The sequence below is a fragment of the Centropristis striata genome, chromosome 18 (genome assembly GCF_030273125.1).
Source record: "Centropristis striata isolate RG_2023a ecotype Rhode Island chromosome 18, C.striata_1.0, whole genome shotgun sequence".
Lineage (NCBI taxonomy): Eukaryota > Metazoa > Chordata > Actinopteri > Perciformes > Serranidae > Centropristis > Centropristis striata.
Window position 1 is genome coordinate 5,807,248 of NC_081534.1, and position 27,728 is coordinate 5,834,975.

A 27,728-nucleotide genomic window follows, 5' to 3' on the forward strand; every position below is an offset into this window, starting at 1 on the left:
CACCAGAGACAATATGAAATAACTGGATGACAATGAACTCTGGTGGTCAGGGAGAATGAAATAGAACGAGTGAGAGATTTAACTAAGACTTTATGACTTCTGGGTGACTGCCAGAGTTCATGGCTATCCAGGTATTTCATACAGTCTCTGGCGATCAGGAAGAATAAGTTGAGATTCATTGTTTGTTTTTTGTTTTTTTTTACCATTTTATCAAATTGAATATCGAGAATCATGGAAATGAACTGGTATTGGTATCACCTTCTAAATTATCGCTATGGTGACATCCCCTTAGGGAAGCACATTGCTATCACCAAATGACAACCTAGCTCATTTTCTGTACCCCGTGTAGCATGAAATCATGGCCAAATTAGCAAGCCACCAAGCTAACTAGTGGACAGCTTGCTAGGTAGCTAGCTTGTCAATTCCACCATGCTGTCATGCTACACTCGGTACAGAAAATTAGCTCATCAGTGGTAGCCAGTGGCATTGCTGGTTCTGGTCCCTCCACCTCACTCCCTGCCACTAGGAGACTACTTTACTGTGAGGACAGACAACTACAGCTATAGCTAACGAGTCAACTGTCCGTCTGCGAATCTGCCGACACATTTTAAGGCCCCACTGACGTGTGTTGTCACCATCACGACAATCGCTATTTATTTCGGTCCCCGCTAAGTGACCACAGCGGACAGTCTGTTCAAGTCTTATTCTATTTCTATGGTTTATCTCTCTCCAAATTGTCTGTAGCTACATAATTCACTTTGCTGAAAGTTGTTTAGTTATTTTTGGAATGTGCTGCAATGTTCAAGTGGTGTAACACATCAACACTGATTCCTAAACGCTAGAATAACTGAATATATTAAGTGATCACGATGATAATAAATGACCGTGGACAGTTTGTGTGACCATGTTTCCCCCTTAAGAATGTTCATCTTCCTGTAACAGATCATTGCTTTGATACAGATCACGGTACCTGTTAAATCTCCAATCCACAGTCAGTGCACAATGCCAAATCACCCCAGCTGTTACATCCTTCATGGTCTGAATTAGAATGATGAGCGTGTAGAATCAAGCAAGATGGTGATGGGGCACGCACCAGGGTTTTAAAAAAGCTGAAATCTTGGTGGGTTGTAAGGGGATTAGATAATGTTTTAGCACGAGAGTTGCTGTGAGGGTTTCTCCAACACATCAGTGAATGAGATCTACAGGCTTTGATGCAGATTTATGGGTGCATTTTAACACAAAAAAAAGCATGCTGCCATCGCACAACAAAGGGACAACAGACACGATTTTATAGGGAATTATTAAATAAATTGGCATATATCTCACAGTCCTGCCATAAGATAAAGGGTTTATAAGGAATCATAGCCTGTATAAAATACGTAGCCTCAGGTTTGAAAAGTGAAGCCAATGCAAAAGTCCATTAAACATGCATTCTTTCTAATTGCCACTGGTTGCAAAAAAGTGAAATGAGTTTATGGTCTCAATCACTACTTTCAAATCTTCTTCAATTCAGCACGATTGTTCATTTTAATAATGATACCTCCATCAGAGTAAATAGAGGAGAAAAAAAGCAGGTTAGGTTTAAAACGTTAAATTGTAACATTGTGTCCAGTTGTACTAGGAGTGTAGCAATACACCATTATATTATATCATGTTTATAATACACATGTGATCAATTCAGTTTCTTCTTTTTATGCGTTCATACAGTTATGGCTATAGCCTCTCTCTCCCTCTCCCTACACAAGTATTTTGAGTGTTATTCATTTGTCCAAAAAAGAGACAAAATGGCCAATAAACTAAGTTTTACAAAAGAACTGATTTATAGAAATATTTACCGCAAGTCGCTGGTGGTCAACCACTACGGGAGGATGGGGAGGGATTGGTTGTGGCTCTTCTTCCGTCCTTTCAGCAGATTCCTTCAGCTGCTCTGACAGGCTCATCTCGCAAGTCTGGACTGTGGAACCCCCTTATACAAAGACAAATTGATTAATGATAGAAAAAGGGTTAACAATGAAGGGTATAAAGAATGCATACGGTGTGACAGCAATCAAAAAAAACCTACAATAAATGGGTGAGCTAAATTTGAGACCTCTTTTGGTGTTTGTCATGAACCACTGACTAGCACAAACTGCATTTTGAAGAAAATAAATTCCAACTGTCATGGCTACAAGATTAATGCAATTCCACAGTATGTGAAGAAAAACTATTTTAAGCTGCTTGCAGCTAACTGAGGGCACAATATTTCACATCTGGCCTCTTTCCTGTCCATTTAGAACAGTGCTTAAGAAATGCTTTGATGGAAACAAAAGGCCGGGCTCAGCCTGTAATGAGAGTGGGGGCGGAGTGGCGGAGTTGTCTGTTGTTTGAGGAACCACAGTTTGTTTGTGTTCTGTTGGCTGATCGTGCCATCCTCTGATGGCTTCTCCATATTCTAGGAGCGCCATTACCTCTGCTTTCCAGCTGGACTCTACCCGTCACAAGCCAAACCACAGGCCCATAATCAAACACATAAACGTGCTGGCTAATCTCTGACTCAAACAATAAACAATAAAAAGGGCATAATGGACAATGGCAAAGGAAAAATGACAAAGCTGGCCATCATTGTGAATCTTCTATAGACAAAAATCAGGGAGTTTCTCCATTGAAATATACTATCTGCTTAGCCAGGGGATAGTATTTTTATATTCTGCAGGACTTCTGTTACATTATTCATGTCCTCTCTCTATGTTAAAAGCGAAACCAAGTGCAAATCAGCGGAGCTGGTTGATAATCAAAAAAGTAATTTATCGTCATAATTAAGTGGTGGGCAAAGCACTGACTGGAAGTGTAAAAATTAACAGATTTTGTTAACTTGCTTAATTGCATATCTACTGTGATCATCTGATTAGCAAGTAAAATGAACAGACCAAAACAAGTAGCTGAGAACTTGCACTTTTCTCTTCACACTTAACTTCCTTCAGCTGCAGTTCAAAAATCAGAGCATCAACTATTGATACAAACATGTAAAAGAAAACATCTAGCTGATTAATGGCTTGTCCGAATATTTGCAAAAGGGACAGATGGGCTTTGCAATTTTATCTGTGACCCAAAACTTTCAACGTTGACAGCAACACATACTTGATATGCACGATGCATCTAGTACTAAGCAAATTAGGTAGACATGCTATGTACTGTGTATTTGCATTTTAAAGGAATGCTGAAGGCTTTAAACATTGAGAAAACATACGTGAGATAAAAAGAAATGGCTCTATGCTCTAATTGTGTTATGAAAGGGGAATTCTAGCATTTTTTTAAATCTTTTTAATGTTTTTGTGTCCAAGTGACCAATGGGACAACAATTTTTGAAACCGGTCCAGAATAGAGAGCAAGCGCTGCAGCCAGCAGCTGTAAAAAACAAACAAAAAAAAAAGCGACAAAGTAATGGCATGGGCCAACTGTTCAGTGCTTGTTTTTGCCACCGACAGGCTCAGATAATTATAGCAAAACATTAAGTGTTAGAATACAGAACGCTAGTGTATCTAAAATATTTCAATTAAAATGTATAGTTCGTGTTTGTCCATTTCCAATTTGTGCCAACAAAATGTCAAGCAACGCCTTGTGCAACTTGCATAGACTTTGTTGGATTGGGACAGGCTGGGGTTGTGGCTAGTTGTGTCTCTTACAAAAACGTGGGGTCCAGATTTAAAAATAACAAATTGGCCCTTTAAGATGGACCCAAAAAACCTCAGGTCAGTCTAGCTTTATACCTTCTGTGACTTGATCTTCCTCAGCGTCTTCTGTTGCTGCCCTCCCATCCTGGGGAGGGTGCCCCTGAGTTGGATTGCTCTCATTTTTGTCTTTGTGCTCTTCCTGTTCTGGTGTATTAGAGCCCTCAGCCGTGCCGAGAGGAGTCCTTTTCTCAGCCTCACTGCTATTTTTGAGGCTCTGCGAGTCCAAGCTGTCCATTGATTCATTTCCGTTCACACAATCCGCTTGTGATACAAGGATACCGTCTGTGTGTTTAGGCTGGACCTCAGCATCTGAAGACTCAGACATTTCTATCAAAGGCTGGAAGTCAGCCTGCTTGGCCTGGACATCCCCGCCTGCCTTGGGTTGAGAACTGCCACCAAGGCAATGCAGCTCTGTGTGTTTCTCTGTGTTCTCAGGTTCTGCCTCTTTGGCTGTGGGCTCCTCCTCCTTAGCTGCTGGCTCTGCATCCTTAGGTATTGGCTTTTCGTGGGCTTTACTGGCATCTGGAGGTTCAGCAGGAGCAGCAACAGGAGGCTCGTTGGAGCTCTCCTCCTCTGTGGAGGGGACATGGGGATGGTGGCCATTGGGCTGAGGACCCAGGGTATCACAAGATGACTCCTCATCCTGCGTCAAACATGAGTCACTGGGCCCTGCAGCTTCCACCTCTGCCTCAGGCTCCTCCTCCTCCTCTTCCGTTTCCTTCCTGTAATAATTCTTCTTCTTACGGATAATGCCCCGCCCCCAAGATGGCCGCCGGCGAATCTTCCGCTTTATATGATCTATGAAGGTGGAAGGCAATAGGGAAAGAGAGAAGAAAAAAAAACTTAATTAATTCAAACAAAACTTTCACAAAGTTTCAGAAAACTACAAAAATGATGATTAGGCAGCATTTTCATTTAGCCTCTGAACTCCAGCAGTTTCAGAGTTTTCATTGCAATATACAAGTCCTGCACCTCAATGGAAACAGCACAATAATGGCTAGAAGTAGAAATATAAATAAATCATAAACAATTGTAAATCAATTTTCTTTGATCAACTATCATACAAAAACATTGAATCTTTATATTCAGTCCCCAAAAGTGTACCCAATTCTGAAAAGAAATAGGGCTCTACATGCTATACATAACAAACTACCTATATTCTCCTCCTTTCCTGCTCTTTGTAAACAGTCTGCAGTTCCACTGAAGGTTCATCACCTGACCACTGGTCTCAGCTGAGTCAATCATGGCTTCCCAGTTGCACTGAGAAGTGCAGGATTTAATGGTTGTATTTTTACAGGATCTGGTTTGTGTAAAGCTTTACATATAGAGTTAAGGGATTTTTAACCAAGATTTGGTTATTTTTCCTGAAGGAAACATTTGAGTCATTTGACAGTAAAGTACCACATACCATTTTAATCAGAAGAAAATGTGATTTTCAAGCCTGCTGGGAGATTGAGGGGTTAAATCAACGACTACACTCAAATAACTACAATTACCAAGCTTTAAACAAGGGACAAAATTGATGCACTTACTGGCATATGCACATTTTATTCTTTAAGTGCATGATTTCCATGTGCATATCTGTCCAAACATTTGTCTGGGCAAGAGTTTTTACAGGTTCTAGGTCTTGGAGGATAAGAGGCAAAGCTTACAAGAGGATAAACAAGACAATGTAAGAAAAAACAACAACAAACAAGTTTTAAATGTTAACCACTGTAGAGCAGAAAAACCATATCCATTTCCTCACACAATATAGTGTAGTTTGCCATTTCATTTTCATTTTAATCTGGACATTTGGCCTTCTTCAAAGAGAAACAGGCAATGGGTGACAAAGATTCTCAAAGAGAGAAAGGCGGAGACAGCAGCCCTGCTACATCATGGATGTTGGACACTAATGACAACAGATGGTGCTTGGGATTTTAAGAGGAAGGGGGAAACAGAAGCCTGCTCTCAGAGTGCAGTAAAAGTGTCACAGCAAGCAAGCAAGAATGCTAAATGCAGTGAAACTTCAAGGCATTTGCCTTCATTTACTCCTTTTTCCATGCAGACACTGAGATACAGACAATGGCAACAAAGTCAGAGAGAAGAGCAGACACAGAACGAGGGTCTGAAAGAGCAAACACATAGGGAGCACCACAAGTCAGTTTCCTAGGGACACCAGTGTTTTGAACCTGACAATGAGTGGCATTACCATGACCTGCCAGTGAGCACATCCTCACCCCGAAGAAACCCTTTGGGGGTCTGAGGACCAAAAGGCCTTTACAGTTTTAAATCATCTGTTGAGTCACATCAGACAGCTTTTGACATTGCATAATGCAGAGCACCAGCAGGATAAAAACCGCAATCCATTCATAAAACAATGAAGGAAAAAGGGATTACTTAAAAAGGTCCCACATGTATGTGCATGTATTTAAATGAGCTCCGATGTGGATGTGGACACTAGATCACAATGGCCTCATTAAAATCCATAAAGTTTGAGCTATTATAATTCTGTCAAGGGCCACTGGAATGAGCTAAGTCTGCACAAGTGATATCTTATGCAGAATCAATAATGTGGCAGCCTTGTTCTCAAAGGACTAAGTGGAAGGGACTGCAATGTGTTATTCAACAGAGATCATGCTGTACAGCATACACCCCCTATATGCTTTGTGCATGCCTTAATACTGCAGGAGGTCTCCATTGTGTAATCTGAATCTAAAATGCATTCCCCACAAAGATATGAATAGGCAATCTTTGACAAGACAATATGACATGGCTGCTGCTTACTGTCTGTCAAATATCGCCTCGCCCTCCCAGTGCTTTTAACCATGGCTCATCTTTCCACTCTAAAGATATGATTATGCACAGTGTGCGTACATCAGTGGCAGGTAGAAAATGAAACCTTATGTTAAGCACTTGTTCACAATAGAATGGCAACAGCAAGGGAAAACAATCAATCCAGCTGAAAGTTATATTTTGCCTCAGACAAAAACACGACAAAAAGGGAATAATTAGTCAACGAGTGCTTGCTGATGGGCTCAGGACCCTCATTTTTTCGTGACTGGGTTCTCTAGTGACCCTCTTAATGGCCAGCCGCGCTTTTCTGTCAGCCACAACCAACACACCAAACAACCCAGAGGGGAACGGAGTACACTTGGTGCAAACTCATGCTGTACAATTATTGTACCAAACAGTAATTTACATGTTCTTATGAAGTGGCAATATTTGGGCACTATATCTTATCATCCACACTTTCAAGGACATTTCAAAAGAGTACTTATTGAATGTGCTGCCTTGTATTTTTCACTGCGCTCTTATTATATAATGCAAGAGTGCTAGGTATGTTATCACGCTATGGGACTAATGGATACCTTTCACAAATCAAAGCTATGAGCATTCTGACAATACCCGCTTATCACGGGAAAGGACTACTGGCCTAAAATATTTCACAAATATCTACACAGACTGGTATGTGGCAGACTAACGATAGGTGAGGAGCTGGGCAGTATTCCCTGTAGTGGAAGCCACCAGAGCTGGAGGTTCAAAGACACAATAAGAAAGCACACCCCCACTGCCAAAACATGCTGCAGTGATCGGCAGCCTGTCAACTTGCCATCTTGCCCAGTTTGTCATAGAGTTGCTCTCAAGTGGGTACAGGGGCTGCTGGCAGAGTGAGTTTTAAGGTGGGGTGTCGCTTTGGTTTTTTGTTCCTTTTGATCTGATCTGGAAGGAGGAGGCAGCCTAGGGTAAGCTATGAAGTACGCAGAAAGCGCCATTCTTCTTCAGGCTTGACTGGCACATGGGACAGTCGCTCTGCTGTAACTGGGGGACCCAAGATGGAGAAAAAGAGCAAGAAAAAAGATGAAGGAAAAAAGGCTGCCAGCATTTTGGGTATTTTTGGATGCTGGCATCCCATCAATAATGCTTCTTTATGTGTCAAGAAAGTCTTTTTTTTCATCTAGTCAGAATGCTCACCTTTGGCCACTATTTTTGGATACTTAATTTTCAGAATTTAGATTTCATTCAGGATTGTCACTTTGCAATGATATTAGCCATTAGTCATATCTTGGCTCTATTAAAATTCTCTTTTCAGAGATATAACATTTCTGCTCCAAGTTTAACATTTCCTTTTTTATATATCTATTATGTATTATATTATGTAATTTATCACACAGCCAAGTAAAAACCGACATCAGCCTTTGAGGTACAACCTCCAAACTGTTCGGTACAGGACATTGGCTTCATATGCGAGACTCTCGGTTTGGTACACCTTGTGAGTTTTTACCAAGAAAGTTTTTGCAGATCTGTGAACACACTTCAAACTTTAAATATATGACACCAAATCACCCAAGATGCAGTCTAGAAAGTATCAAAGCGTTTATGGTGAATCATTACGTTGTGGGTTTTTGTGTTATTTATTTTGTTCTTACAGTATGCCAGTATTTTAGTGCCAGAACTGTTACAGTAAGAATTGTGGCTAATGAGCCACTGTTGAATGTCCATTTATCCAAAAAATAAAAATAAATATATATATATAATATATTATTTTCTGCATTTTTTAAGCCAAGGCACATACCAATTACACCCTTCTCAGCATGGTTGTCCTGAAAATAACCTAATAAAAAAACAAGCATAGTGGTTTATTTTCTGCTGATCTCCCTTTTTCTTTTTAACCCTCTGTGGATACATACTTTCCACAGTCTTTCTTAACACACAAACCAAAACAAACAACCCACAACCCAGTGAAAGAGGTCTAGATGGGGGTCAGCTATCACCGTCGGAGCTATGAAGCGTGCTCCAGAGGGAGGAGAAGGTGAGACAGAATGGCAGCAAATCTCTCGTCATAGTCAGCTCTTAAATAATGCATGAAACAGCATGAACAGCCAACCACAGAAGAGAGATATGCTGATGGGAGAGAAGGAGAAACGGAAACGGGGACCAGACCACTTTGTAATAATTAAAACTGTCTAAACCATGCAAGATTCAAGAAGTGGTAGAAATATTTAAAGCTGACATCACAAGTATACTTAAAACAGGGTGTGTGCACACACATGTATGCACACGCTGACATATACAGCCTTTGAGAGCTAAAAAGCCCCAGGAGACAAGTACCCAAACTGCCGTACCAGCAAGTATTAAATAAATAAATCAGTCCAGTGACACTGATGGACAATTCAGCAGCTTATTCTGCCAATGCCTTTGGGTGGAAGTGTGAATCAGTGCCTCTGATTCACAGATTTTTTTTTATTTAATAATTCCTAGTGTTCCTAGTAGTAAGAAAGTAACACAAAGGGTTTAAGAGAGGACAAAGGAAGGAAATGTTCTGTAGAATCTGTCGAATAAAACTAGAATACAAAACTGATTTTATGTTACTTTTATACTTTCACAGGTATACTGTGTACTCACAGACCCTCTATCTGTATGGTATGGTATGGTACAGTCGAGTCAGTAAAAGCCCCAAAGCCTTGTCACAATAGTCCAGATACATATCCCTGAACAGTTGTAGTAGAGTACAGTAGTTTTCAAGAAAACTTTAAAGCACCCCATGTACATAGCATTATGGTGTAGGCCATTTATTAGTTCTCTGTACTCCCATGACACACAAGCCCATCAAGGCAAGTGCATCCATCTCAATAGATTGGTATGATGGATGTGTGGGCTCAATGCCATACTATCATCAGTACTGACTCATACTTATTCTATAACCCCAAAGCTAGTTAAACAAATGTTGGCAATCGCTCCAATCTGCTACTGTTTAAATTCTTAATCAGTTCACTTTGTCTACATTACATAAAAATGTATTGGACTGTTAACATTTTTGGTTTCAACATTTTTGTTAATGTGCTTTTTTCGCCAAGAGAAGGATAATAACATTGATACGACTGCCATGACTGTGTGGTAAATAAGATGAGCTACAGCCAGCAGCTGTTAGTTTAGTTCAAAGCATGGGAAACAGCTAGTCTGGCTCCATCCAAAGGTAACACCTACAAGCAACTCTAAAGATAACTAATTGCATATCTCATTTCTTTAAGTGCAAAAACAACAGATCACCATTTTACAGTGGGGTAACTGTATCCTGAAAACTCTTGGTTGAGACCAATAATGTCCGCTGGTTTCCAAGCAACGGTTTCCAAATTAGTTTTCGCAAAATGTCAAACATACCCAGAGCATATAGTTAAAATGTAATCTTAAAAGAAACAATGCAGATACACTATACACTTAGATGAAATGTAATCATCTTATTGTGACCAGCTCCCTTATCTAATGGCAAACACAATGACCATTTAGAAATGGTAAATCTGATCTCAGTCCTCAGTGGTGACCCGCACTTTAAAATGGGCATTTGGCTGACGCAGCAATGTTGCAATTGTGAATTGTGGACTTTATGATCTCAACATGAAACACAGTTAAATTAATAAATAAAGCATAGCTAGAGTTGTATGCCCAAAATGGTGTTTTTTACAAATGTTCCAAAGATGGATTATCACTCTCGATGATGTGAGGATTATTCAATGCCACTTATACTACAATTACCGAGTGTGAAAGCTAATTAGGTACTGTCAACTTTTTAGCGCTTCTCTGAATATCCGTTACCAGGTGAGCAACTTAACAAGTTAATAATGTAACTGTGACTGCAGACCATACCCATTAGACAGAATGATCTCATTAATATTTATGCTTGAAACATAAAATCGACTTTAGCAGCCCAGACAACGTCCTAAGTTCATTCGTTTTGATGGCTGAACAGTTACATTGCAGGCCACGAAACTGCTTTGTTGCCACATTCTGTCAACCGTCAACTATCCAAAAAATGCGAAAATGGCAAAAGCATTTTTTTTTAAGTGCTTTTTAATTTTATTTTAAAGAAAAGTAGAGGATGTAGAATTCACCGGCTGATGAGCTGCACTAAATAACCTTAGAGGCTGCCAGTCTACTGAAAAGAAAGATGAACATGACATGACTGCAGGATAAGGTCTTCTGTCAGTTCAGTCTATGATCTACACCAATATAATTTGTTGGACATATATTTATTTATTGCTTGTGATGGGAAAAATATATGCTATATCTGCTTTTAAGATCAAGTTCCAGTAAATCATGGACATGCATCAACATTTTTCAGTTGCACTCGTCTGGAGTCAACTAGTCTGCTCAAATCAGTCGACCACAGACACAGTCCAGGCTCTGTTGTTTACTAACCTACTTACCTCTTTATTGTTATGTGTGTGTGCACCATTTAAATGTGTGTGTAGGGGCAAGAGTGTGTTTCCATGGCAACGAACAGCATTTTCCTTGCCTCCAGGAAATGCTTGCTCTCTAATTCTCCTCTATGAATTCACATTTAGGACAGTGGGCCAACACTCATGCTGGGAAATACATTACAACATTTTGGCATCAAAAGTAAACAAGTGGCAGGGAAAATATGTGAATATACAAATGGGCTTTTTTGTGCGTGTTGACATGTGTACAGTAATAACCTTGAGATGGGTGCGTTTATTAGTAGTGAAGAGTCCAATTGACGCAAAATTGAAAAATATTAGACTTTCAAATTTGAGTGAGAGGGCTATTCAGGCGAAATATGAATGCAATGGGATTTAGGTGTAAAGGTGGCTGAAGGCAAAAGATGGACTAAAGCTATTACTGACACTCATTTTACATATTTGATTGTATCAAAGCAGTTCAGCATTTAGCATACAATTGCATATTTATTGTTAAATAATTAAGAAATGATCGTAGTGCAACAAAAAACGTAAGTAAAAACCTAAATAAATAACTGAAGTAACATAATGATGCAGGTGCCCTGCTTGCTACAGAGAAGCAATTACCACCTTATCAAACTCTGATGTACAGTATATAAAACGCTGAGGAGGCCCTGGTCTCAAACTAATTAAAACACTTATGGAAGAATTGCTGATCTGTTGCCCTCCCAGGTCACTGTAACCGATGGGCTTTGTGCATGCTCATGCGCATATAAGAACGCATGCATACACTGTCACTTGCAAGCAGACCCACTTTGTGCATGGCCACAGGCTCAACCCTGCATCCAACTCTTTTTTGCCATCCTGGTTCATTGGAATCGACTGGAGTTGGGCCTTCAATCTTGTAACATTAATGAAGTATTGATCCCCCTTGCTCTCATCACCTGTGACTGATGGGGAGGAGCCCGGAGTTAGGAGTTGTGTAACAATCTTAAAACAAAAAAACTCACTCGCCCCTTACTGTTTTACACAGACAGACTGGGATGCCTTCTTTCTGCAACTCTTTTCTAACAAAGATACTTGGAAAAGGAAGCTCTCCACATACCACTATGATAAATGTGTAATAAATGCCATAGAGTATCAGCATAGGAAGGTATCCAGCTTGCACTTGTAATATAATTATCATGATAGCGGTAAATACAATTTGTCTGATTTCATTACACTAAAAAGTTTTTCAAGTCAAGATTGTTTTATATAGTTATCAGTTTAAGCATTGTTACATATCAAGCAGACTAATGGCACTGACAAAGAGAAACAGCGTCATAATTTATCAGTTGACAACCAACAGGCAGGTGTATTTTTTAGTCTGTCGAAGCCTAACAGCATCATCAGATACACATCTAAAATTCGCTATTAATCATAAAATCAAATGTATCCATCTGCTTCCCACATTTGTCTTTTAGTCCCCCCCCCCCCCTTTTTTTTTTTTTTTACAAAAGGAAAAAATCAAATCAAATGAAGAATTAAAGGTTTGTTAACAAGGCACAATGCAACTGTATTCACAGCAAAGAATCTTAATTGTGAGACTGCTTTGGTTTTGCTGTTCTAAGCAAAAGCAATAAGAGCTTATGCTTAAAAAGTATATTTCTCCAACTCTATCCCTCCTTGGGGATTTCAGCCATTTTTTCTTCTATCTGAATCATTCCACTGAGCTGTAATTAACACAGCACAAAAGCTGTATATCCCCTGCCGTGACTGCTGAACAAATTCCAATTCAATGGTTCCTAATCACTTAAACTAAATGAATAATTTAAATTTTGTCTTTAGAAATACGCACATGAAAAAATAAAAACAGAACTGTAGGACTTAAAAATAAAGGTCAAGAGAGGTATCCTGTTTTTTACTCCTTTTTCAGATGAGGCATTTGCTCTGTTAAACCAGCAATATGGTAGATCCTTTACTTATAACATTCTAAGCATAGGTGGAGGTAAAATGATCAGTACAGCATTAAGGCCAGCCGAAATTCATAAAGATGGTTCAGCTACAAGGTAAAGGTAAGTTCATCTTACGCATCATACTCTATACTGACTTGTACCTCTACAAAGCTTGAAAGTTAAGGGGACAAACATAAAAAACAAATGTTTTTAAGTGAAGAGAGAGCTTTATCTTTAACTACAATAGTTTTATAGGCTGTCTGTACCTTTCCATTTTCATTTTTCCAATCATATTTTATACCGTCATCAACATCACTCTACACTGACAAATACAATACCATATTTGCTTTGGGAGTTTTAATTTTGAAGTAAGAAAGTATGACAAAGAATGGGTGAATAGCAAACAGGAGACAACAGGGGAAACGCTAGAGGAGACAAAGAGAGGCAGAAAGGCTGTCATGGAGACACAGGGCCTCCGGGTCTCTGGGTCATGAAAGGAAGACAGCTGTTTGTCACCTGATGTGACACTTCCCACTGACACTTAATGAAATGTCCAGATCAATAAATGATCCCATCTATGCTTCTTGAAATGAAAGAGATCAGTCACTTCCCTCAATTGCTGTTTTGCTCCCTTCTTATTTCCCTCCTTCACCCTCTCCCTTTCTCTCACATAAATGCCTGCCCTTCCACACCACCCTGCTGGTTTAAAGACATAGTTCAATATATTTGGGAAATACACTTCCGTGAGTCAGATGAAAAGATCAATGCCACTCTTATGTCTGTATACTAAATATGAAGCTGGAGCCAATAAACGACTAGCTTAGCATAAAGTTGCAGGAGGAAGTGGGGCCTCTAAAGCTCACAAACAAATTATTGTTTGTTGAGTACATAATCCGTACATGGACAGAAATGTACAAACAAAAAGTTGAGTCAGTACAAACTCAATAGTTGTAACATCTTGAGAAAATTTCCACTCAACCATACAAGAGTGATTCCATTAAGCCTTAATTCTACAATGTCGTGTTCACACACGCAGTGCAAATCTATCTAAGCAATCCTCGTCATGTAAGACCAGAGTCAGCATGAACATTCCATAATGGAGATCTCAGTTACAAGCCCTAAACAAAAATCCATTAACTTTAATGGCTAGATGAACCCAACAATTCGCACAGTCCACATCTGCCACTCTGCTTTACAAATCAGCCACAAATCAATACATTTAAAACCACAGAAGTTGTTGCATACAAATAACAGGTACACAAATCTTTTTAACTCAGTAGTTTTATGTCAGGCATTTTACAACTATGGATTGCCTATGTACTGACTGCATATTATTACTACAAAGAAGAGATGCATCCACAAGGTGAAGGAATGGAAGGAATTTTTCAGTCAGAGCATCTGTCTTTTTCTGTCCTTCTCCTCTCTGCTGCTCAGTAAATGGCCAGTGGGATGACGTGCCTGTGGTGCCCTCTTCTCAGAAGACAGATATGCCCTAATGCACCAGCAACTCCAAGTACTGTTGAAGATGTCAGCCTACGCACACGTACATACAAAGCAGGGTTTGAAAGCCTTCTGGGGGAAAGGTCTGTCGCCCACAGCAAAAACATGCATGCAGACAAGCTGTAAGGCAGGAGTGATGAGGTAAAAAGATGTGTGCTGGTTGGCTCATTTGACTGACGTTTCAGTTATCACACCCCTTGTGGAGGAGAGTATACACCCAGCAAGAACCCTCCAAGGAGAAAAGTAATGTCTAACAGGTAGCCACTGATACCTGTCTACCGTGCCGTGAATGGCTTAGGCCCATCTTACATCCAGGTCAAATGGTACACCAGCATGTCTACTATGCTCTGCTACACCCAATCAGCCTGGTACTCCTTCACTACGCAGGGGGCCCAGCAGCGCTACAAATCACTGCACAATGGTGGAACAAGATCCTGATTGACATCAGGACAACAGCAATCCCACACAGACTGACCTCCAAAATCTAACAAGCTCGTCCTTCAGTCCAAGTCGACGTTTGTACCAAATCTGAAGAAATGTTCTCAAAGCTTTCCTGAGATATCACGTTTACGAGAATGGGAGGGATGGAAGGTCAGAGTGAACCTTAGAACACCTAAATCTGACCAGTTGATCTGTTAATCCAAATTGACGTTTGTGCCAAATTTGATGTACTTACCTAAAGGCGTTCCTAAGATACCACATTCACGAGAAAGAGACAGGCAGACGGACACCAACCGGAAAATATTGTGCCTCCAGTCACGGCTGTCACCAGTGCGGAAGCATAAATAACTTTCTCTATCTCCTAGTCCCTCTAAATGTAGCACTTGAAGCAGTTCAGTTTATTAGATTAACTTTCTCGTTATGTACCCACATAGTTAAATGCACTTATTGTCAGTCGCTTTGACGGATAAATACTTGATAAATACATCATCTTCAAAACCATACTGCATCTTCTATCCTTCCTACAACCAATAAAAAACAACTGAGATACCTATATAAATTGCAGGACTGCTATGTTTGCTTTCACTCTGCTGTCCGTCATGCCATGATCTGTGAGGAATAGCCATTGTACTTTGACAGAACACTTACACTTGCTAAACTGATTAGATTAGATACCAATTAGATACCGTGCAAGTCTGTTAAGGGATTCAGGTCGTCACACTTGCATAATAATAGTACTCCACAGAAAGGGATATTAAATTAAACACTTTTTTCCCCGGGATTCTTTGCTCCACATAGACATCTTACTGGATCAGTTTCATTGACTTTTTATACAGTGGCAATTAAAATCAGGTTGCTTTCAGGGACATGTGTGAGGTCATGATGTCCTAACATATTACTAGTAAGGACACAGTCATTATTTGCTTTAACAATGACTTTGTTCCTCATCTTCCATGCCCCAGATTTCAACATTCTGTACCGTGGTGATCATCTGCTCCTCAGTGCTAATGCTAAAACAAATGTCTGCTCCTTTAAATGATCAAGCTGTGCTCTGCTGCTGAAAGGTCCTCTCATCACTAATCTAGCTTTTTCACTGACTAATAAATGGATTCAAAAGTCATATTAAAGAGTTGAGACAATGGGTTCCTGCTGTTATGGACAGCATTAAGGAATAATGCTGTGCTGTGATTGCAGATCACTACTGCATATGAGATTGTTTGCTGTACTGAGAACAATGGTTTCAAGTCTCTGCACAGAAAATAAAGTTTGCTCTTCTATAGATCATATATCCCTCATTATCTGATAAAAATGAAGAAAAAAAAATCTAATCCCAAGTGTAACAGCTTAAAATGTTTTGTTCGCCTTGAGAGAAAAAATGGATATACAAAATGTTTGGTTTTATGATGGGCTCTCCTCTCAATAATGGCAATTTTCCCAGACAGCGTCTAGACTAAGGCTAATCCTAGCTCAAACTGCCCCATGGTGTAGTTGGTGTTGGACTTTGAGGTGTTGGGGGTTACTATTGATTGCTCCCAGCTCTTGCTTTGGCTGATTCGACAATTTTGCCTGCAGGCAGTGATCAAAACAAAGCCAGAGAGCAAAATAAACCCCTGCATTAACATTTTTTTCTCAATAAAAATGTTCTTATGGAGTACGTACATTGACTAGCTGAAATTGAGCGAGTGTGAGTTCTTGCATTGTCATTACCAAGTGAATGGTCTTTTTAGGTGTCAAACTGAGTTGTTGATTCTTAAATGCCATTTGTGCTGCTGGTGCTTCCTGGGCCCTCATATCCAGCCGACAGCTGCCGTTTCTTTCTCTTTCCTTTCCCTTGTTCTATAATAAAACCACCGAGTGAAGCTTATGTTTGCCTGTAAAATACAGGTTTATATTTATACAATTCATATTTCTTGTCCACTAAAAGCATTAAGGTGGTAAGGCAGGTTGGATGTTATTGTTCAACCGTTGTTTGCAATGTTACTAATACTACTTATACAAAAGTTATAGCATTTATAGAGGTTTATTGTTATTAACTATTTCTAGTAATATTAAAATGAAAACATAAGTGAACATTTGCACTCACATTCATATGTATGAACCTCCTCTTACCTTTCAAGTGCTTTTGGGAGATTTTCTGAGGCAAGGGATGTTCATATATCCAGTCTTCCTACACATATCCTACAATTACATTTCAAAACTTTTTCATAACTTCAAACCAATTTTCCATGACTATAATAGTATAGAGTCGTAAAAATCAGAGATTTGCAGATAACATGTTCCCCAATGTGCAAACAAAATTTAATTAGGAACACCAAAATGCATTAAATGCACTTAAAAGAAAAAAATCTAAACCATAGCGGTACATAATACAGTACTGTACATTTCCTCAGCAACAGTAAGGGGCTGATAATGTGATACAATCTTACACAAAAACTCTGCAATAAATCTCAACTTTCAGAGTGACAGCAACTTATTCTTTGATGATGCAGTTTGTGCTGGTATGGGATTTGACAACATTGGCAGGTGCCTATGTATGTACCGAACGTACCAAAAAAAATATGCAAATATATAAATCGTTGTCAAGGAACAAAATGAACTTTATCTGAAGATGATGATATAAATCGTCCAACCCTAATCACAAGATTGGTTCTTTATTGTTTGGCTGGTTAACTCCCCGTACTCTCGTAACATGATAAGAAACTTTTAGTTTATAACTGTAGTGTCTATCATCCCACTAAGTATTGATGACATGTTTAGTATTTTTAAATGGCAATGGGTGCTTATGAAGAAAAATTAACTAAATGTTTTTTTCCCCTTAAAAAAAGTGTGGGGTGATGAGCCCTTTAACACCAGGCTCATCGACTACTTTAGCAACCCTAATACAAAAATAATGAAATAATGCAGTGCTTTGATTTTAGAGCAAAGCTTCACTGAAAGTCATTGAAAAGGTCTTTGACAGAGAGAGAATTTACAGCCACTTGTCCCTGACACAGACCCCAAAATGGCATGATGTTGCCTCAACAACAAAGAGCTGAACTGACTCATGAAATAATTAAAAGCTCTACTTAACTGAATTTTTTTTTTAATGTTAACATAGGACCATTAGCAAATGACATGTCACAGATAAGATAGTTTGATAAATAACAAAGAACCATTCACAAGTCCACCTTAACAGTGGAGAGCTGATGAGTTACATAACTGCCCTCGACCTTTCATGACATGTCATAATGAGTGGTTAGCTGGGTAAGAGCAGTTCTGTTGAGAGAACACGCATCTCATCTCTCGGTTTAATGGAGATGTGGTCATTAGCATGGATAAGTGCAATTCTAAGAGTAATTTGATGTAATTAAAAACCCAGTCGGCGCACATTCCCATTCTTCTGGTGGTCTAATGTGACTCATGTCGCTTAATGTGGCCATCTATTCCCCAGAGATGTGCGCATGGATGGTTGAGTTTGTGTTTAGTAAAGTTAATCTCCACCAAAGAACATGTAGACATTAGCTTATCTATTATTCTGGGAAATGCATCAGAACAAATAACCACCAAAACCAAAGGACCCAAAGTACTCAATGGAAGATTTCTAAAGCAGGAATACAAAGAAAAAGCAACAAAGAAACAAGAATAGTAGTTAGTGTCATGTGTTGTGGTGCATTCCCAGAGATTTGGGGGTAATATATTTTAAATCAGACAACCAGAAACTGAACCTTTAAAATAGGGTTGGGCTGATGGCTGACCATCATACTAGACTAGATATAAATTAACACATATTTTTGCAGAATGGCCCAGGGTACATATTTAAAAAAACTACCACTACAACATAGTAATTAATATAAGAATACAGGCAAATTCTGTAGACATTGCAAAACCCTACTTCCAAACATCTCCACATTAAAATTAGAGCTCCTACGATAAGTTGACTAATCAATATGTTGATCGACAGAAAAATAATAGCCAACTATTTTGATAAGCGATTAATCATTAAAGCAATTTTTCATGTAAAAATGGCAGAAAATATAAAGCGATTTCCTGATTTTCTCTGTTTCGAATCACATTAAACTGAATATTTATAGACGACATTTAAAGGGATCATGTGAGAAATACCCATGGACAATTTTCAATATTTACAGATATTTCATAGACCAAATGAATGATTGATGAATTGAGAAAATGGTCTGCAGTAGACGGCGCCCTAATTCAAACGCAAAGCACAATACACCAGGTGGGCGCTTTATTAAAAGGTGAATCTTAATGAGAAACAGATATCACTTCACTTTCTATCAAGCTGGGTTTGAGTAGTGCATAAAGTCTAAAAGATAATTTGGATCTCACAAACAAATCTATAAGTCATTCCAACTAATCAAGCACTAATGCATCATGTTTGTGCAATTGTTCCAGTCAATTACAACTTATCAGAACCAAGCAGAGTCAGGGAATACACCCCATTAAGCTGCTTGGCGTTTACTAGCTTCTGATGTTTACTGAAATTGACTAATCGACTGCACTATGGTAAAAACAATGAGAGTAAAAGCCCAGGAGGGCTTGTATAATTTTCGGTCTGTAGTGCAACCTAAATGCTAAGATGCTGTGCTGCTCTTTAATGTTTGTGAGAAACGGAGGGGAAAAAAGAAAGACCCTTTATTGTAGAAAAAAGGCCCAGCCCCAGATCCACTTTAATTGGAATGGCAGGACAGCCAATCCTTTGTGAAAACCTAAATCTGTCTACCACCCATGGAAGCCTCTGAATCTAATTTGTGATGGACAGATATTCCTTGAAAGAAAACACAATCTCAAAACAATGAATGTGTCATTTGAGGTCCAGCTATCTGATTTACCAGTCAGTCAACAGAAATCTCTGCATTTAGACGCTGTATGAAGGCTGCTGAGCTTTACAAAGCTTTCCTCACTCACTCTCTCTCTCTCCCTCTCTCTCTCTCTCTCTCTCCTCCCCGCCCATCACCTTTCTAACATCCTTAGGCAGCACAGCTTGCAGTTATTGGGCATGCACGGAGGCAATGAGCAGCAACGCTCAATCATTGCACTGCAACTCTCCGGGTTTCAGGCAGAAGTGTAAGCTGTTTACCATAATATATATATGGTTATCTGCATTGCACGGTAATAAAAAACAGACATTAAAATCCTGTGAAGAGGATCACCACCCGACCTTGTCAATTGTGTACACTTATCACACAGAAACAACGATACATGCTGATATGCTGGGAGTGAAAAGACCCACAGACACAGAATGAATCTTCAGAGACACTAACACTGATGTCAGCTCATCTGCGCCCTAAAACAATAAATGGAAGCAAGAGGCATCATGGATGATTTTACATTCATTTCACGCTTGGTGCCACAATGATCCAAGAGGCATCTGTGCCCACAAAATGGCAGCTTAAGCTCAGCGCTTATTCGCTCAGGGCTTTGCGTGCTTTGCATGGATTTTATCAATGAGCGCCACTGGGTGTCGGAGTGTGCAACTCAAGATTGTTTTAGTCTGGTACCCAAGAGGTAGCTTGGGGAGAATCACCGTCCAGTTTTTATAACTACTAACAACGTTGCCACTTCAGTTTCAGGCAAGACGCTTTATTTTCTCCTGTTGACCACTTCTATGTTCTAATTTTATCCCTCAGGAAGTTGAAGAAATACTGCATCCACAGAACAAGATGCCATTTATCACCTGTAGTCTGTACCAGATGCCCTCCAGAAAAGCATTTAATGTAGACTGAAATGTGCAATATTTGATGACGGATCTACTAAAAAAAATAACGCAATTAATGCAGGTTTACTCTCACTCACAGGGCAATCTAACTCCCACGATGCTGCCGTCCCCATTATAAGCACAGCTAGCAAAGGCAACAGTGCTGTCAGAGCTGAGTGCATTAACAGGGGTTAGTTCACACTCATCAGGCCAACCTGGCTCATATTGCCTTACTGCCATGGTAACCTGACTTCTGGGATGATGCTGTCCCGACCCATGGTGGCAAGACGGCGTTCGTGCGGATGCCAGTTGGTCTAGGTTGTTAGCAAAGCAGTGGCGATAAGACAGCCAGTGGGACATGACGAAAGGAAACGGCACCAGTTTCAAAGGGTTGGACTCACATGCACTAAGTTGCACATGTGCAGGGCTCAGCTAGTAAAACAAATGTGAGAATACAACACACACAGAGGGACTTTATCCTCTACTCAGGAGGCCTTTACTATATCTATTTATATATTAAATATTCATATATATATTTACGTAGCAAACACTTCTTTAATGCTATGTCAATGTTCTGAATGTCGAATACAGCACCAATATAAAAAAAAAGGGTTGAAGAATACCCTGTTTTTCATTTTATAAATTAATTTGCCAAACAAGAAAGGATCAACTAGAGGACAGAATTCATTATCACATTTTCTTTTCCAATTTTCAGATTTGGAACAAAAATGTGAGATGAAGGAGGAACATGAGTGGAGAAATCTTAACGGAGGGATTGGGTGACATGGGGGTGTTTACAGATCACTTGGATTGAAAGAGTAGCTTGTAGAGTGATGTACAAGCCAACTGTGTGTCCACATTTCACTTAACTCCCAATTTACTGAAATGTGTCAAATGTAACACTCAGAGTAGAGCTTTAGAGAAGTGACAATGACAACAACTGGTTTGTACTTCCTCCAAGTAAAAAGAATACTTGGGAGATATACTGGGTGTCTTACAGCTTGCATGCTTCAAGGTTAAGCTTCTCCCGTCAGTTGGTGTAGTCAATCCAATGTCCTTGTAAACACAAGAGGCACGGCTGGGCAAATCAAGTTAATAGAATTGTCTTCAAAAGTGCTTTGTGTTTCTTAAACGAAAGTGCCCTCTTATTAACCTATTTCCTCGTGTACTCTGACCATCACAGCACGTCACTGGCTGTGTGCCTGTTGTCCCTTTTGTCCCGAGCAAAAATCCAGGCCATCCTTTTATGCTGCAACTACTTCAGCCGGAGGTAATAGGAAGCGGGAGTGTTTATTATGACTTAAAATATCTCATCAAGGTCTTGTGATGGATTGACACTGGCAATGGGGAGAGGAGCTGTCTGTTTACTGTGATGTGAGATACAAGGCAGGGGAGAGGCAAGACACAGCAGTGTTCCATCTACATGAATACAGCCTGGTGGCTGTTGCCTTGGGCGTGCTATTGAGTGACGCGGAGGACACATTATGCAGCGCCTGCTTCGTTATTCTTTTCTTCTGCAAACAGTTCAACAGTTGAATAAGGACAATCTTGTCAACTGGCAGTGGAAAAACACTGGTGAATGAAGCCAGAAAAACAGACTGAGAAAGGTTTGTACCGAACTGGAAAAGTAGCACAACACTTAAATCTGACTTTGACATTTAAGGGAAGCGGGAGAATAATCAGACATTGATATTTAGTTAAGCAATCAATAGCACATGCCTTCTGACTGTCGCAGAAAAAAAAACAGCTTGCAAATAACAGGCATGAGTGAATGAGAAAAAACTGAAGACTTAATTATGAATGAAAGGAAGGCACTCTATATGAACCAGATCCTTGTGGTAGTGCACTACAAATGAACCCAGGACTGTGACCCAGGTAATGGGCCTTGGGTTTTCTTCTCCTCCTCCAGGGAAAGAGTGACAGAAGATGGGGAGGGGGGTAGGGGGAAGGGGGAGCAGAGAAACCCATGACAGAGCTATCCATGCAGGCTAATGGAAACCACATCCTTCTTCCTGTTTTCTTGTGCATTAACAGCAGAGGTCTCCCATCTTCCTCCCCCTGATTGACCTGCCAGCAGCAACAGCTGCCCCCAGCTATCTTGATCTCAACAATCGGGCTTACCCACGGCCACTGCTTTTAACACCTGATTCAGAAATATCCTTAGCCTTCAAAAAGCTTTTCGCATAACTTTCTCCACGGTCCCAAATAGTGCATCTCATCCCTGCCGCCACTCTCCGTTATATCTGAATGTCACAGGCAATTCTCAGCTCTAGGCAAACGGAAAAGAGGAATGGAGGGAGAGAGGGAGAGGTGGCCCAGATAAAAGCCCTATAGAGCTGCAGATACCAAAACAGCCCCAGATAGCCTTCCCCCTGCAGGTAATGATCTAGGATAACTTTAACCTTCATGTGTCCTGACCTTCCGCAGAAGAGAAAGGAAAAGCCGACGACCCCGGAATGACCTGCAGACAGTGGGTGGAATTCCACAAACCGTTTATTTCCTCCGTATCGGCAGAGAGGATGCAGCTCTGCCACCAGATGCACTGAGCTTTCATTATGACGTTGTGTCACAGCTCCAGACATAACTGACTCTGTGATCAATTAGCCTAATAGCCGCCTTGCTGAGGTGCTCCAGGTGAGAACTGGCTGCCGATGTCACAAATTAATCACCTGAGTTAGCCTAATTAATTAAGCCTCTGGTGGAGGCTGATAACGACTCTCCCAAGAGCTTCTAAATTGGTGGTCCGCATCTGTGACATTTGGCTTTGTAGATAAAAACTGCAGCTAAAAGGTGCACATACGGGCCTAACGGTGGCTGTCATTATTAAAAAAGAAGGAGAGGTCTGTCTGATTACACGAAAATCAATTAGTTAATTAGCATTACCATGTACTCTTTTCTTACTTTGCATTCATATGTTTCAAATCATTACAGATATGCGAATGAATGGCTTTGTTTTGTTAGACATATTATAGGTTTATTGAAGAATAAATTAATCAATACTAGGTTTTGGCGATACAAGAACGCCACTGCCGGAGCGATTCAGGGTTTGATTCTTGTGTGACCCCATGAGGCTCTCCCAAATCCAGCTGACTCGCAGGGTAACACGATTTTGGCAGACATGGAGGAAGAGAGTGAAGTTGTAATACAGAGCAGGAGGAGGCATTTTGTTAACCTTAAAACCAGCAGGCTAACACGTCAGATAGTTGTTCTCAAGAACCTGAAAGCTTCTATTGTGAAAACATTCTAGTTTCATTCTGAACCCCAAAGCCCACCAGCAGGTTTGAAAAGCATTTCTTTTTAATCATCAATAACATCCTTTATAATCGACAGAACCTGTAAAAGCATGTATTATTGTAATATTATCTTTCTAAGTCCTTGAAAAGATCATGTGTGACGAACACTTCCTTCTGAAAAGTAGCCAAATAGAAGCTTAAGATAGTGCTATTCAGCCAAAATGTCTTAAGATTTTCCACAAACCCGATGCTTTAAAAAAAAAAACATCTTCACATTAAGCACTCCTCGAGCAACTGGGAAGCCATGACCTGAGACCGAGTCACAAATATTCAGGGAGAGTCAGACTGAACTGCATGCTGTTAACACAGCAGAGAGGAAAGAGAGGTTGGAAGTAGGGCTGGGTGATGTGGAGAAAATCAAATATCAAAATATTTTGGACTAAATACCTCAATATCGGGAAGGTATTGTAAGGTTGCTAACTGGTGCTTTCACAAAATATTTCCACAATGAGATTTGTGATAAATCATCATCAGTAATGTGGATGTAATGATTAAATGAATAAAGGTAAATAACATAACAGCTAGAACAGTGTAGTAAGGTCCGAACATGACAACACATTACTGTAATGCAGCTTTTAGAACGAGAGACAGACAGATTTTGTATATTGTCATATTGTCAGTGCCAAGATGATATCTAGTCTCATATCACAACATTGATATACAGTATAATGTCAATATATTGCCCAGCCTTAGCTGGAAGTTAATCTTGTAAAAGTGTGAATAGTACTATGTAAAGCATATGGAGCCCCCAGTTTTCCCCTATATTAGTAACACTTCTGGGCACATGGACAAACGTTTAACTGATTCCATTTCAGTCCAATTCAGAAAAATAAATTATCAAAGAAATTCAATTTACGCTCTTTCTTATTATATGCTTTATGGCTATATAAGTGTGTCATATTGCACAGTATTCTCCTTGATTGTGCCGTTTCCATAGAGGTGCAGGACTCATATATTGCAGTGAAAAATGAGGCCACAGTGGGTAATATGTGACAGGAGCAAAAAAACTGTGAAACTGCTTGGGGTTTAACTCAAGTGTTGTTTTTGTTCATATGGAGGTGCAAAATAACAAAATAACCAAATGCAGAACAATTACTGTATTGTGATAATGGTCGTCACCTTGATATAAAACTTCATATACCAGAGCCGTGTTTCTTTTAGGGTTAGTGGCCACCGGGAAAGTCTCAGGCCACACCCTCTCAAATGTCCGATCACTCTGCGTGTCTCCACTACAAAAAGGCCCCAAGAGGGATTTACCAGACTCCGGAGGTGACGTACGGTTTTCGATCGCCGCGACGGATTAAACACGAGAGATGCAACTGTGGCTGCCGTCGCTAACTGTGCACAAAGTCAGCAGCTGATCATAAACAAAGCAGCATGGCTAATTAAGCACAGCTTCTCCGCTGATCATAAACATAGTGATCGTGAATTAACCGGCATCGCTTACTGTGCACATAATGTCAAGGTGCTTGTTGTAAACAAACAGAGATCGCTAAGTGAACACCTCCTGCAGGAGGACTGTGCCGCTTCGACTCGTTCTTACTCTTCTTAACGAGCCGCCGGCCCCCGCAGCTTGTTAAGAAGAGCCGAAAAGTTGCTTATTATAGCAGCAAAGCCGATAAGTTGGCAACACTGCTTCGCTGGCTTTTACAAACGGCGCTTGTTGTTGTGGCGTCGAGTACTACGTCTCATCCTGCTTAGCGATCTGTCCTATCAGTAACCGGGCTTTTATCAGGGGAGAAAAAAGGTCCTGCTCTTCAACAGGACGAAAAAAGTCCAGACAAAAGTCCACTCATTACGGCTTGTAATCAAATTAGGGGCGTTTCGGCGAGTGAGACCCGCCTCATTGCGGATATTGGGCAGTAGTGGAAACAGCCCTCAAGATAGAAGATCGCCCAGCCGCGCCCCTAATATTACTAATAAAGTTGCAGACTTAATGCAAATGATAAACACAGATGTGAGTTCATTATTTACACCTGCACAGTATCGTGTTAGTATATCATACATTTGTGGATTTTTCCAAGTTCAATTTTTTGTCGACGGTGTGTCAAAGATGTTTAGTCAGCTCGATGGCATTTCAGGCTGCAGTTATTGACTGTGATGTACTGCACTGGGTTAGACTGAACTGTGTATAATCTCTAATGACAAAAAGAAATGAATCCCTGAAAAACTACCACTTCCATCAAAGCGCCATTATTTTACTCTGGACTGAATTAAGCTTGGGGAAAATTAAACAGTTAATTAAATAATACTCCCCTTTTATAGAGCAGTTTCTCCTGGCTTAGCAGGAAAAACTCAAAACTTCAACATGCCCACAGTCTTGGTATTAATGACGGCCAATAGAGGCCCTTCTCTCTCAAGAGGGGACCATCTCCCTGGGCGAAGGAATGATTTACCCACACAGCAGGGGTTCCTTTAGGGAGCTCTCATGAGGGACAAGCACCACCTTGTGTTGGATAGTTGTATTACAAAGACACATAAAAATGTATCTAAACTTTGGCACAGACATGCACAGACGATAAAAAGAGTTTGGTGATTTTGAATGAAGGGTATGTCATATTTCCTACCAGCACACTCCTGTGTCTTTTCTGTACATCTCATGATGACAGTTAAGGGTGCCTGATTTAATCTCTACCATTCCCATTATTTTGTCCAGAAGGAAGCTAGAGGGCATTCTTCAGATTACTTGTAAAACCGGGCTTTCCTCTGATTTGTTCACGCAACAGTCTCATTAGTCTGCCCCCCTGCCCAAAACCTGGCCCTCCCTTCACCCTTAGGCACCTGCCGTTTACCACAGGTGGGCATGTAATTGCTCTGTGGCGTGGTCATGTTCGGAGTGGTTAGAAGAGAGCAGCCTCGCTAATGAGGCTACTCACTGTGATGCGTCTCCACTGCTGAAAAATGTATGTGTATGCATGTGTATGTGTGAGCAGGCAGGTGTGGGCAGCCACATACATCTGGTATACAGCTGTAATACAACACAGCTGCTTGCTGCTCCGTCAGAGACAGGAAAAAAAAAATGCAAGGTGAGAAAGTGAGCGCCGAAGTTTGGGAGAATGTGAGTCAAACAGAAAGTAAAGGTGTACTTTGTTACTTTTCCTTTTGTTTAAGCTTTACAATATGCAGCGGAATTCAGTATGTGCATGTCATCATGCGCACAAAAGCCATTCAAAATAGTAAAATCCTATTCAGTGGTAGTAGTCATTTTACACAATTTCACATACAAATTGGATAGATAATAAGGCTGTACTGAATAGCTTGAAGCTTTGAAGAGTCATTCATAACTTTGACAATAGAATTCTGAATCAACTTCCTCGAGCCCGACTGATACGTGATTTTTCTTTTTTTTAGACCAATACCGAATTTACGGAGAAAAATTTACCAGTCACCAACACAGCGGCTGATAAAAAGTATTTTAGCTAAAATGAAAATAGCCCTTTTCTATGTGGGTTGTGCACTGACATTACTATGCAAAGGGACTTAATTTGTTCCAATAACATAAATTAAATAATATTCAACATTTCTTTACATTATACATACAATGCATGACAGAAAATGCTTTGGTAATACAATTGCAAAAAAAGGTAGTGCATTTTTCAAAACAATTAGGACAAACAGCACCACACAGTGCATTACTGCAAAAGCCTTGCTGCAAATCCTTAGCTTGTCTCTCAAAAGTAAATATCTATGTCAGGTAATATGTCATCATGCCATCAGAATGACCACTCCTTGTGTCATTGTTAAACAAGATAATCAAAATGCTCTGTCATGTTGTCAATTTAACAGTGTATTCGCCAAGTATGTCCTCATGTAAACTACGAGTATGACATCACTTTAATGACTATGACTGAAAATGCACAAGGCGGCCTTTTTACTGAATGGTATTTAGCAATTTTAACAGTTACATGTTACTGTATGTGGGAAATTGATTGCAGGAGATTGGACAGGATTTACCTTTACTGTCTGTAATTTGTTGA

At 40.1% G+C, this 27,728-nt stretch overlaps 1 protein-coding gene across 1 annotated transcript in view; it reads right to left on the bottom strand.

Moving 5' to 3' along the window:
• The window catches only part of atad2b (ATPase family AAA domain containing 2B), an 88,453-nt gene that overhangs the window by 23,302 nt on the left and 37,423 nt on the right, over positions 1-27,728 (bottom strand). Inside the window, exons 25-26 of the mRNA XM_059356681.1 lie at positions 3,747-4,508; positions 1,836-1,966 (exon numbers count right to left, since the gene is read on the bottom strand). Of these exons, the coding sequence (XP_059212664.1) occupies positions 1,836-1,966; positions 3,747-4,508 (893 nt within the window). The remainder of the gene's footprint in view (positions 1-1,835; positions 1,967-3,746; positions 4,509-27,728) is intronic.